General features: G+C 37.3%; 1 protein-coding gene across 1 annotated transcript in view; it reads right to left on the bottom strand.

The window, feature by feature from the left end:
• adam10a (ADAM metallopeptidase domain 10a) overlaps nucleotides 1-9,766 on the bottom strand; it is a 30,233-nt gene extending 20,467 nt beyond the window's left edge. The window contains exons 1-2 of the mRNA XM_061964084.1: nucleotides 9,505-9,766; nucleotides 9,348-9,409 (exon numbers count right to left, since the gene is read on the bottom strand). Coding sequence (XP_061820068.1) covers nucleotides 9,348-9,399 — 52 coding nt within the window. The 5' untranslated portion in view covers nucleotides 9,400-9,409; nucleotides 9,505-9,766. The remainder of the gene's footprint in view (nucleotides 1-9,347; nucleotides 9,410-9,504) is intronic.
• Between the last annotated feature and the right edge of the window lie 3,801 nt (nucleotides 9,767-13,567).

Here is a 13,567-nt window from a genome sequence, read left to right as displayed (position 1 = left end):
GGAGCGGAGGTTTTTGAAAGAAGGTAAATAAAGTGGTCCTCGTGTAAACTGGAGCCTCCGTGTTTGTTATTTTGTAGTTTCATACAGTATAGGTGACATTTATAAACCCTCGGTTACATTTTTAAATAGATTCAATCTTGCACGTGGAAAGTTTAAGTGAGGGCTTTAGTTGCGGCGCATGGACTTAATTTATAAGTAAAAGTAAGACCATAATAAAGTTTTTTTTATTAAAAGGTGCTTTTTCGTGTGCTAGTTTCTATGTGTAAAGTTAAAGTTAAGTTAAAGCACCAATGATTGTCACACACACACTAGGTGTAATGAAATTTGTCGTCTGCATTTGACCCATCCCCTTGTTCACCCCCTGGGAGGTGAGGGGAGCAGTGGGCAGCAGCGGCGCCGCGCCCGGGAATCATTTTTGGTGATTTAACCCCCAATTCCAACCCTTGATGCTGAGTGCCAAGCAGGGAAGAATGCTGGTATGAGCTTTTAAACATAACCCGTTGTAAATCTGACTGTGATGAAGTCAGAGCCTCACCAGCCATCAGCCTCACCAGCCATCAACCTCACCGCACGTCACTGATTAATGTATGTCTTCAAAATTTTACAAACAAAAATCCCATAATGACAAAGTGAAAAAGTTTTTTTTTTTTTTTTTTAGAAATTTCTGCAATTAAAAATAAAAAACTAAGAAATCACAAGTACATACAGTAAGTATTCAGATCCTTTGCCATGAAACTCAAAAGACAACTCCTGTTTCTACTGATCATCCTTAAGATGTTCCTACAGCTTAATTGGAGTCCATGTTTGGTAAACTAAGTTGTTTGGACATGATTTGGAAAGGCACACACCGTCTGTTGCTTGGATTTTACTGACGTCACGTCCGGCTCAGGTCCCGCCCATTAAATATGTGTGGTGATCAAGGTAGCTCTGATCCCAATAGGTACTAGGTGACATTTAGCCTTTCTCAAAGAAAAAACGCCCCATGCTTGTGTTGTTTTAGGCTGTACGATGTAGGCTGTAGGATAAACCTTTCTTCAGCGTTACTCCAGAGGTAATAGAGAAGGGCGGAACAGTGCAAGATTTTACAGAACAACGACAAGAAAAGCAGCTCACACTCCAGTCCAAGGTAGCAGAATCGAAGAATGTTTGCAGTGATCACTTCGTTAAAGATTTGTTTGATAAACTTTTAACGACTATTATTTTTCCATTTAAGTATTATCTTGATATTATTTGTATTTCTTAAACACATGTTTGCTATGAGTGTTTTTAATAGCAGTAAATTGGCAAATTTAAATAAAAGAAAGCAAATGTGAGCGAAACCTGAAAGAGTTAAGCTTTTACCAAAAGGCAACAATCATAAATGAAGCTTTCAGCACTTACACAATGTTGACATATTTTAATAAAGATGGGTAAAAAAAAGAAGCTACTCGTAAACTGCGCGTGCAACAGCAACAAACATGGCAGTAGACGCGAAGTGAAATCATGAAATGCAACCTTAACCTAGCAAAAACGATGCATATTTATCCAGGAGTCTTGATACCAATTTCCCTGACCTAGCTACACACAAAGAAGTTGTAGACCTCCATGCTTTTCCAAGTTTTTGTCGTGTAGAATGGCGTCTGGAGCACAATAGCTCGATATGTCTGGGAACGAGACCGGCATATAATCCTTGAAATCGCTCAAATATTTTATTGATAAAGTATAGGGATTTATTCCATTGCAGTTAGATTTTCTTTGCTTGTATCTGCAGGAAGATTTAAGCTTCTTTTGTACTAAAGATAGTTCTCGCGCTGCTTGCAGTACAACAGTCATCTTGGCTTGGTTGACTACCACTGGTTTTCACTCCCGGAAAGAAGTCATGTAATGAAATACAAGCAATATACTCAGTGGCCTAGTGGTTTGAGTGTCCGCCCTGAGATCGGTAGGTTGTGATCTCAAACCCCGGCCGAGTCATAGTAAAGATTATGAAAATGGGACCCACTACCTCCCTGCTTGGCACTCAGCATCAAGGGTTGTAATTGGGGGTTAAATCACCAAAAATGATTCCCGGGCGCGGCGCCGCTGCTGCCCACTGCTCTCCTCACCTCCCAGGGTGTGAACAAGGGGATGGGTCAAATGCAGAGGACACATTTCACCACATCTAGTGTGTGTGTGACAATCATTGGTACTTTAACTTTAACTTAACTAACTATATAAGGTCCCACACTTTGACTACATCAAATTACACAGCGGGCCACATTTAGTGATGTGAAATGATGTGGTGGTCCAAGGTTGACCTTATGAAATAATGTGACAAACCCCAAAAAATGATGTGGCAACCAGGCCATGAGTTTGACACCGAATGTTCTATATCAGTGGTCCCCAACCTTTTTGTAGCTGCGGACCGATCAACGCTTGAAAATTTGTCCCGCGGACCGGGGGGGTTATTTTTATTTTTTATTTATTTTTTTTTTATATAAAGAAATACAATCATGTGTGCTTACGGACTGTATCCCTGCAGACTGTATTGATATACATTGATATATAGTGTATATATATTCTGTTTTTATGTAGATTTAATTTTTTTTTTTTTATTAAAAAATTAAAAATCTTATGTGTGACTGCTGGGGACCACTGTTCTATATAATATATGTAGATTTATAGTTATTTATATACTTTAAACAAATATTGACTTTTTTCAGTTTATGTAGCTTTCACTTGTTTCCTTGTTTATGTAAACTTCCCACGCCCCTTCAGCTCCCTCCTCTTCACTTGTTAATTAATGTTGTTAAAAGTGGTATCAGGATCTTCCACGAATAAATTGCATGCAATGCGTAGAAAGCCTGTTCCAATGGCCAATCAAAATGTATACTGGACATGCATCAGGGCTCTTATTTTCAATCACATAGTACGTGTGTTAATCCAAATCCTTAACATAGACACCATCTAATTAAGGTTTACATGCGTTTCAAATAGCTGGTTTCAACAGAAGTCATTCAATATTTCTGATTATTATTTATATTTTTGTACATGTTTAACAGTCTCAGTAGTTCTATTTACATGCTAATCTACTTTACATTACATTACAGACCACCACAATACTGGTTTTGGAATGAACAAAAATTTACTTGGAGCTTTGCTAAGAGGGTTAACTGCAGCGACCTTCAAAAGATTAATTGTTTCTCTTGAGAAATGGAAGAAACAAATGATATCTACAGTACTCCCAAAGGCAATGAGATTCCACCTATCTGCTTGTGCTGCTTTATTTGCTGTAGTCTAAGGCTTCTAGTGGACTCGTAGCAACTTGTCCATGGAAGCACAGAGAAAGATTTACCGCAGAAAGACTCACGTTCCTCACCTTAAGAATGACGGAAACACTGTCAGCAAACTGCTACTTTGATTAAAGAACAAATCATTGATTTTCCCAAAATAAAAAAATGCTACCACATAATTCAGTCTAACCAAACAGATGGGGGGTTTTAGCCTTCATTCTGTACCAAAAAAACTAAAGTTCAGATGCTATTACAACATTCTTTCACAAGTCCAACAGCATTTCTTTGAAAATGCACAATTCAACCTTACATTACAATTATTTGAGTTTGAGTTTGAGTTTATTTCGAACATGCAAGCATACAACATGATACATCACAATTTCCAGTTTCTCTTTTCAACATGTTTGAAAAGGAGTAGGAATAAGCAGAGCTTATTTAATCCTACCCCTTTTCTTTTACATAACAGTTGCTATAACTTTTGTTCACTTCCTGTTCTCAATTTATTCACAATATACTCCAAAAGTAATCACAATAAAAATAAATAAATAATACTTGGTGAAGTTGCATTTCATATGGTGAGATGAGTCAGATTATTTTGAAAATGAATGGATGGATGAAATAAATTCAGAATGTTTATCATGGTTCTTCTTCTTTGTACTTTGTAAACACTTTAAGATTGAAGAGTTTCTTGAAGTGGATCATATTAGTACATTGTTTGATTGCTTTGCTTAATCTATTCCATAATTTAAAGGCCTACTGAAATTACATTTTTTTATTCAAACGGGGATAGCAGATCCATTCTATGTGTCATACTTGATCATTTCGCGATATTGCCATATTTTTGCTGAAAGGATTTAGTAGAGAACATCGACGATAAAGTTCGCAACTTTTGGTCGCTGATAAAAAAAAGTCTTGCCGGTACCGGAAGTAGCGTGACGTCACAAGTTGAAAGTCTCCTCACATTTCCCCATTGTTGACCGAGAAAGCGACGATTCCCCCATTAATTTGAGCGAGGATGAAAGATTTGTGGATGAAAAACGTGAGAGTGAAGGACTAGAGGGCAGTGCAGGACGTATCTTTTTTCGCGCTGACCGTAACTTAGGTACAAGGGCTCATTGGATTCCACACTCTCTCCTTTTTCTATTGTGGATCATGGATTTGTATTTCAAACCACCTCGGATACTATGTCCTCTTGAAAATGAGAGTCGAGAACGCGAAATGGACATTCACAGTGACTTTTATCTCCACGACAATACATCAGCGAAGCACTTTAGCTACGGAGCTAACGTGATAGCATCGTGCTTAACTGCAGATAGAAACAAAAGAAATAAGCCCCTGACTGGAAGGATAGACAGAATATCAACAATACTACCAAACTCTGGACCTGTAACCACACGGTTAATGCTGTACCCCCTGACGAAGCCTAGCAATGCTGTTGCTAACGACGCCATTGAAGCTAACTTAGCTACGGGACCTCGATAGAGCTATGCTAATAACATTAGCTCTCCACCTACGCCAGCTATCATCTGCTCATCAACACCAGTGCTCACCTGCGTTCCAGCGATCGACGGCGCGACGAAGGACTTCACCCGATCATTGATGCGGTCGGCGGCTAGCGTCGGATAGCGCGCCTGCTATCCAAGTCAAAGTCCTCCTGGTTGTGTTGCTGTAGCCAGACGCTAATACACCGATCGCACCTACAGGTTTCTTCTTTGCAGTCTCCATTGTTCATTAAACAAATTGCAAAAGATTCACCAACACAGATGTCCAGAATACTGTGGAATTTAGCGATGAAAAAAGACGATTTAAGCTGGCGACCGACCTATTCCAAAATGTCTGATTCAACTACTGACGTCACGCGCATACGTCATCATACCTAGACGTTTTCAACCGGAAGTTTCCCGGGAAATTTAAAATTGCACTTTATAAGTTAACCCGGCCGTATTGGCATGTGTTGTAATGTTAAGATTTCATCATTGATATATAAACTATCAGACTGCGTGGTCGGTAGTAGTGGGTTTCAGTAGGCCTTTAATTCCACATACTGATATACTGAAGGTGTTAAGTGTTGTACGTGCATACAAATGTTTTAAATTACATTTTTCTCTAAGATTACATTTCTCCTCTTTTTTTGAGAATTTTTGTATATTCTTGGGTAGCAGGTTATAGTTTGCTTTGTGTATAATTTTAGCTGTTTGCAAATTCACTATGTCGTGGAATTTCAGTATTTTTGATTCAATAAATAAAGGGTTTGTATGTTCTCTATATCCAACATTATGTATTATTCTAACTGATCTTTTTTGTAACACCGTTAATGAATGAAGTGTACTTTTGTAGTTATTTCCCCATATTTCTTCTACACAGTAACTCAGAAATGGTAACACTAGCAAGCAGTAGAGAATATGAAGTGATTTTTGGTCTACAACATGTTTTGCTTTATTCATTATTGACGTGTTTCTTGCTACTTTATGTTGTATATTTTTTACATGAGATTTCCAGTTCAATTTATCATCAATCATTATTTTAATTCCTAGATATGGTCGAAACTATTTAAAGTGCACTACGCATAATAAATGCAACATTATTAATATTGCTACTACGGATAATTTCAACGAAAACTCGTCAAAACAGCTCAATACCTATAATATGGGCTTTTTAAACATAAGATCATTGTCTCCCAAAACGTTATTAGTTAATGAGGTCATTAGAGACAACAATCTTAACGTCATTGGTCTTAGCGAAACCTGGCTCAAACCAGACGATTTTTTTGCGCTAAATGAGGCATCTCCTCCTAACTATATGAATGCACATATTGCCCGTCCCCTTAAAAGGGGTGGGGGGGTCGCACTAATAAACAATGAAAACTTTAACCTTACACCTAACCAAAATAATAAATATAAATCGTTTGAGTTGCTTACAATGAGGTCTGTCACGCCGCTGCCTCTCGACCTGGCTGTTATCTACCGCCCCCCAGGGCCCTATTCGGACTATTATCAGTGAATTCTCAGAGTTTGTGGCTGATCTAGTGACGCACGCCGACAATATAATCATAATGGGGGACTGTAATATCCATATGAATACCCCATCGGACCCTCAGTGCGTGGCGCTCCAGACTACAATTGATAGCTGTGGTCTTACACAAATAATAAATGAACCCACGGATCGCAACGGTAATACGATATAGATCTAGTGTTTGTCAGGGGTGTCACCACCTCCAAAGTTATGATATTCCCGTATACTAAAGTAATGTCCGATCATTACAGGGCCAACACAGATAGACAACATTCACACTCACATTCACACACTAGGGCCAATTTACTGTTGCCAATCAACCTATCCCCAGGTGCATGTCTTTGGAGGTGGGAGGAAGCCGGAATACCCGGAGGGAACCCACGCAGTCACGGGGAGAACATGCAAACTCCACACAGAAAGATCCCATGAACTCAGGACCTGGAATCCTTTCTTCCAATTTTGGTCCAATATTTACAAAGTAATTATTGAAGCTTTCAACTACCGGTACTTCCTTTATGTTGTCATTATTTTTGTTTTCCGTCTAAGAAGTATTGGGGGTAATCCTAATGCTATTGAGGATGCCCCATGTTTCTCTCATATTGTTTTTGTTCCTGTCCAATAATTCACTGCAATATTCTTTTCTACATGATCATAGTATGCTTGTTAGCTTGTTTTTATACTTTTTGTACTTATTTTCATATCTTGTTTGTGTTCTGTTGTTGCGTTTCTCAGATCTTCTTTAACTTATTTTAATTTCTTCTTTCATTTCTTCTTTAAATTATTTTCCAAAGTCATGGAATAGTTTTTGTAATATCCCTTCTTGATTCTCATCATGTCCTGTGTCCAACCTCCAATCTTGTTCCCCCTTGTGTCCAGTGTCAGCTGACACCGAACGTTTCGGGATTTCAGTTTTTCCTTTAGCTTTTGGCATCTCGGCAGGTAGCTGACGTCAGTGCCTCTCGTGTCTTAAACAGTTGCTTCTTTAGCGACTTGCTGCACTTTTAACTTGTTTCAACAATTTCGTACCTTGTGCCGTTCAGAGATCAATTTGAGGTGTCAGCCTGTCAACTTATATCACTCTGCATCGTATTCTTTTTTTAATCCTAATTCTAGATAACATAAAAAACACCACACACCATTAGTCTGTCCCTCCAGAATTTTGCAGGCTTTTTTGTGATTGTTTTAGCCTACAACGCCTGAATTCATTTTCAGAACGTTGCAGCAAAGGTTGCAATGTTCTGAGGCTTATTTTTTCAATAACACTGAATCAACTTGTACTTTTAAGAACATGCTGTGTTACCTTCTAACTTTTGCCTCAAAATGCACAGGATTGCAACAAAAATTGGGAACACCGCATTGATGTCTTTACTCATTTTATACCAGACTTGAAAGTAGACACTTAATGGCAATAAAAGCACATACTGTATTTGGAGTTAATTGTCAAATTAATGTACGGTTTTAGTTATAACTAACAATAATATTAATCAATTATAATTACAGAAATAATCCCGACCAAAAGCTTCCTTAGTGTCCGCCGTCTGCTCTGTCGTCCACAAGTTGCAGATATTGCAGACATTGTATGTTTTACACATGAAGTGTTTGCTCATCCAAAAAGTCAATTTATATTCCAACACATCTACATCGGCATGCTAAGAGCATTTGTGACCTGTTGAAAACGATTTATAGCACTAATCTTTGTTGGTAAATAAGAATTGATAAGAGCTCTGTCATGTAAATGCTACTTTTTCGCTAAGTGAGCAATATAAATTAAATTCTGTTCGTAATTGCCTCATCCTGGATAAATAAAGGTTAAATAAATGTACAAATACATTTTAAAATACATGTGAATGTTTTTAAACTACATTACCCAGAAGGCTTGGCACCATAGACAGGAACTGGCCGTAGGTCTGAGCTAAGATGTTAGTGCAATAAAGAGATGATATATTGTTACACATTGCTGTCCTGCTTCATCTACACAAGAAACCATGAGCGTCGTTCAGAGACTAATTCCATTGGCGAAAATGACGCTGATTAGCCAAAATATGCGGGAAAGATGCAGTAATTGGACAAAGTTGTGAGACTGCGCATAATTCGCGGGGATCTGTCAAATTTGCGTGAATTAGCACAATAGCGACAACGCGAATTCCTGAAGGGACTGATTAGTCTGAAATTCTTGTTGTCCAGCTTTGCACTAGTAAATGTAATGTAGGACTGCTTGTATCGAAGATGTTACATGTAAGCACATATAATCCCATACTTGTTTTTTGCGGACCGATATCTTATGTCAATATCCGAATGGGACACCGCTAATTTCAAGCGCAAAACACAAGTAGCATAATAATATAAGTTCCCACCCTTTACGGGCCAAACGAAACGACTGGACGGGCCAAATTAGGCCCATGGGCCCCACTTTTGGCACCCTTGGTTTAAAGATGTATTGACCTGAATTTGATTACTTTTAGCATTTTTAAATGTATCTTTCAGTTTTTTCTGTATGCTAGCCTTCATGGAGAAAGTTTGGATGTATCGTCTAAGCCACTTAAGCATACATTTTTTTGCCTTGCCCAAAACACAAAATATTTAGTTCTGTTGCATTTTTTTTAGCTTAAAGATTGTACTGTTTGGTTAGAGGCCGTCTGCTCTCATAAAGCTCAGTAAAGTAACCAATATATGAGTAACACCTTTCAGTGTGATGCACTGCAGTTTTGCACCACAATATAAAAACTAACTTTTCTGAGAGCAATTGAAATGGTTTATTTCATAACGATCTTGTATTTGCTCACATTGCTTGGTGCAGATTTAGCAAATACATTGAGGGCGACTATGCATTAGCACAACGCCATGTTTAAATGACAGTTTCTCACGTCGTTATTTTTGGGACAGATTGTCTTTGAACTTCCTGATCAATTTGAACATAGCAAAGAAATCTTAGGAATGAATCCGGCTCCGTATCAAGATGAGAATACGAAGAGTCATGTAGAAGCAGTTACCATATAGTCACTATTAGCCACCGAGCTGGTGAAATGAACGCTTCTAGCTAGGTGTAAGGCGGTGACTTTTATTGACTACCTGTAAAAAACTTACCTATGGTATCAAGAAGGCAGCAAAGAGGGAGAAGCAATTTAAAAAATATCATATCGAAGATCCTGTTACATCCAAAAAATAAAAACACAGGCGACTTTACATTTGGTATAGTTGGATTTTGCTTCTTTGGTTATAAAAATGAACTCGCGCTTCCTACTTTGCTCGCCTCCACAGTTAACGCCACTGTCAGCCTCCGGGCACGTGACGTCATACACATTGACGAAAAGGAGCGTCGCCCCTCCTTTTCGCCGTGTTGTATGACGGACACTCCTATCATCACGTCCTTGATCCGAAACGCTGAACAACGTTCAGAGGTCTCGTAAGATAATTGACATGATGACATCACAATTAGTGACAAATTATTACAAACTGCACCGTAGCTTTTGTGTTACGTTTTGTTTTCAGGAATCACTGCGCCGTAATGTGTACTTCCGTGTATCCCCATTTCCGGGTTCAAGAACCTTTGAAGGGTCCTTTTCAATTGGGTGTTCTTACAGCTTCATTTTTTTATTGGTTGAAGTTTATTTCGAACAACTATACAATTTCAACATGATGCGTCGCATATTTTCATTTCTCTTTTCAACATGACTGATAAGGAATAGAACGTAGCAAATCCTGCCCACTTTCCACTTCATAGTAATTATTTACATATTGTATGTAAATTATCTTAATACACAGTTAAAGTCAGTTATGATTTTAATGAGATTAATAATCTTATTTTCAATAAATTCAATACATATCTTGTAGCTTGAAGAGGCTAGGCTCTTCAACTGGATTAATTTAGTACATTGTTTGATTTTCTTGCTTAATCCATTCTGTATTTTAATTGCACATACTGATATACTAAAGGTTGTAAGTGTTGTACATGCATACAAATGTTTTAAATTACATTTTTCTCAGGTTTTTTATCTCTGTCGAGAAGAATTGTACATTCTTGAGTAGCAGATTATAATTCGATTTGTGCATAATTTAAACTGTTTGCAAATCCTCCAAATCATTGGATTTCAATATTTTGGATTCCATAAATAAAGGGTTTGTGTGCTCTATATCCAACATTATGTATTATTCTAAATTATTTTGTAACACGGTTGATGAATGAAGTGTACTTTTGAAGTTATTTCCCCATATTTCTGCACAATAACTCCGATATGGTAACACTAGCGAGCAGTAAAAAATATGGAGTGATTTCCGGTCTTGGTCTTCAAGTCTGTTTTTGTCAAACTATCTATTTAGCGTGTTCATTTATTTTGTTATTATTTGTATTAGTTTCTGTGTGCACTCTCCTGGACAAAATGCTATCATGTTGTCTGCAAATAGTATGAACTTTACGTCCTTTGAAGATGTACAAATGTCGCTTATATAAAGATTGAAGTAGTATAGTATTTATTTATCCCAGTGGTAAACCACAATATTTATTTAGTGCTGTGGACGTGTGTTTTCCTATCTTCACATATTAACTGTTAGTTAAGTAGCCTCTTGCCCAGTTCAAGACCAACATTATAACATACCATTCTAATTTGTTGATTAACATATTATGATTTATTTTGTCAAATACTTTAGTTAGATCCATAAACACTGCAGCTGCACACTGTTTACAATCTATTCATTGGTAATTTTCTGTCATTTTGATTAATGCCATTGATGTAAAAATGTTAGCTTTGTATCCGAATTGGTTCTCTGCAAGTGTTCCACTTTTTTATGAATTTGTCCAATCTGTCATTAAATCATTTTTAATTGATTTTAGAAAATTGTAGAAGTAAAGAAACAGGTCTGTAGTTTGTAAACTTCTGATTGTCTCATGTCTTATAATTCGGTACAACTTCTGCCAGTTGTGCCTGTTTTCAATGATTGATTTCTGACAAACATGAAAGGTTCTGAAATGTCTTCAATACCTTTTTTAGCACTTTCATATCGATTCAGTCACAGTCAGTTGAGGTCTTGGATTCGCATTTCTTTACAATTTTGAGTATTTCCTATTTTTTCACATTATTGAGGAACATCGAGTTGGGATGTCTATCTAAGATCTTTTAGATTTGGTCCATTTTTTACAAATATTTACTTACTGAAGCTTTCTACTACTTTGTTCATACTGTCACTTTTTTTGTTTCCGCCTAAAATATTGGGGGTAATCCTTAGAACCATTTTTAATAATGCTCTTTAGTATACCCCATGTTGCTTTCATGTTATTGTTCCTATCTAACAATTGACTGTAATAATCTTCCCTACATGTTAATGACATACTGGTTAGCTTGTTCTTACGTGTTTTGTACTTATTTGCTGCTTCAATAGCTATTTGTGTCACAAATGTTCCGGATAATGTGTTCTTGTTCCAAACATTTTGTAATCCCTTTGTCATCCATGGTTCATTGTTCTTTGATTTTTACCAAGTTTCCATGGACAATATTTGTCATATAGCATCAGTTAAAAAAACATGTGTCATCAACATTGTTTCCACTGTACACATTGTCCAAATTTTGATAATTCTTAAAAGTGTTCACACGTTCCTCGGTGCCTAGTCTTTGAAATGTCTTTTTGTCATTCATGTTCGTTTTCCTGACGTTTCTGTCTGATTCTGAAAAATGGTAGATGATCACTGATGTCAGTTATTAGCAGACCACTTGTAGTATTAATATTAAACTCATTAGTAAACTATTATCAAAAGGCTAAGTTTGGCACAGAGTCCTGTGATTCTGCTTGGCCTTGTGATTTTAGGATATAAACTCATGCTATATCGATGTGTTTCATAGGATTCAAGAGGTCATTGTTGAAGTCATTCAATCCTCAAACATTTTAATACTTGACTTAGGTGTTCTGTATACTGTATACAGCTGATCAAGGCATGTTTGCTTTTTTCATGACATTATTACAATAGTCATACATTCCAAAATATTATCAATAGCACATGGCATGTTATTCACTACTGTGTCGTGCAAGTCCTTCATCGTGTACAGCGCTGTGCCTCCTCCATTCTTGTTCGTTCTGTTTAGTTCACATCATCAATCCATGTCTCTGAGATAGAGATCAGTTGGAAGGGTTAGTTGTTTGGTTCCAAAATATCATTCATATTGGGGTAGTTTGCTTACAAGCTTCTGCTGTTTAAATTAATATTTGACAGTTTGTTGTCAGATTTTATGTTGCTATTATATTTTTTAACTGTATAATAAAAACAATTACTACTGATGTGGGAGAAAAAGTTTATGTTGGTGCTTTGCATCATGGATGTGTGTAGAACGATATTGTCCACTCCTCCAACTCATTAGGTTACTGTTCAAGTGCACGGTGTTAAATGTATCTAAGTCCTATATTTATTTCACTACCAAAACCTTATGAATATTTTATTGTTTTATACCCAAGTATTTTTTATTTGTTGTTGTTTTTTGAAGTGTTTTGCTTTTTTGACAATGTCAGCATTCTTTTTTGTTAGATGTTTGTTTACAGGTAAAAGCCAGTAAATTAGAATATTTTGAAAAACTTGATTTATTTCAGTAATTGCATTCAAAAGGTGTAACTTGTACATTATATTTATTCATTGCACACAGACTGATGCATTCAAATGTTTATTTCATTTAATTTTGATGATTTGAAGTGGCAACAAATGAAAATCCAAAATTCCGTGTGTCACAAAATTAGAATATTACTTAAGGCTAATACAAAAAAGGGATTTTTAGAAATGTTGGCCAACTGAAAAGTATGAAAATGAAAAATATGAGCATGTACAATACTCAATACTTGGTTGGAGCTCCTTTTGCCTCAATTACTGCGTTAATGCGGCGTGGCATGGAGTCGATGAGTTTCTGGCACTGCTCAGGTGTTATGAGAGCCCAGGTTGCTCTGATAGTGGCCTTCAACTCTTCTGCGTTTTTGGGTCTGGCATTCTGCATCTTCCTTTTCACAATACCCCACAGATTTTCTATGGGGCTAAGGTCAGGGGAGTTGGCGGGCCAATTTAGAACAGAAATACCATGGTCCGTAAACCAGGCACGGGTAGATTTTGCGCTGTGTGCAGGCGCCAAGTCCTGTTGGAACTTGAAATCTCCATCTCCATAGAGCAGGTCAGCAGCAGGAAGCATGAAGTGCTCTAAAACTTGCTGGTAGACGGCTGCGTTGACCCTGGATCTCAGGAAACAGAGTGGACCGACACCAGCAGATGACATGGCACCCCAAACCATCACCCAACCATGCAAATTTTGCATTTCCTTTGGAAATCGAGGTCCCAGAGT

This window comes from Nerophis lumbriciformis, linkage group LG06 (assembly GCF_033978685.3).
Source record: "Nerophis lumbriciformis linkage group LG06, RoL_Nlum_v2.1, whole genome shotgun sequence".
NCBI lineage: Eukaryota > Metazoa > Chordata > Actinopteri > Syngnathiformes > Syngnathidae > Nerophis > Nerophis lumbriciformis.
Note: the sequence above shows the minus strand (reverse complement) of the source record. Positions and strands in the feature narration are given on the sequence as shown.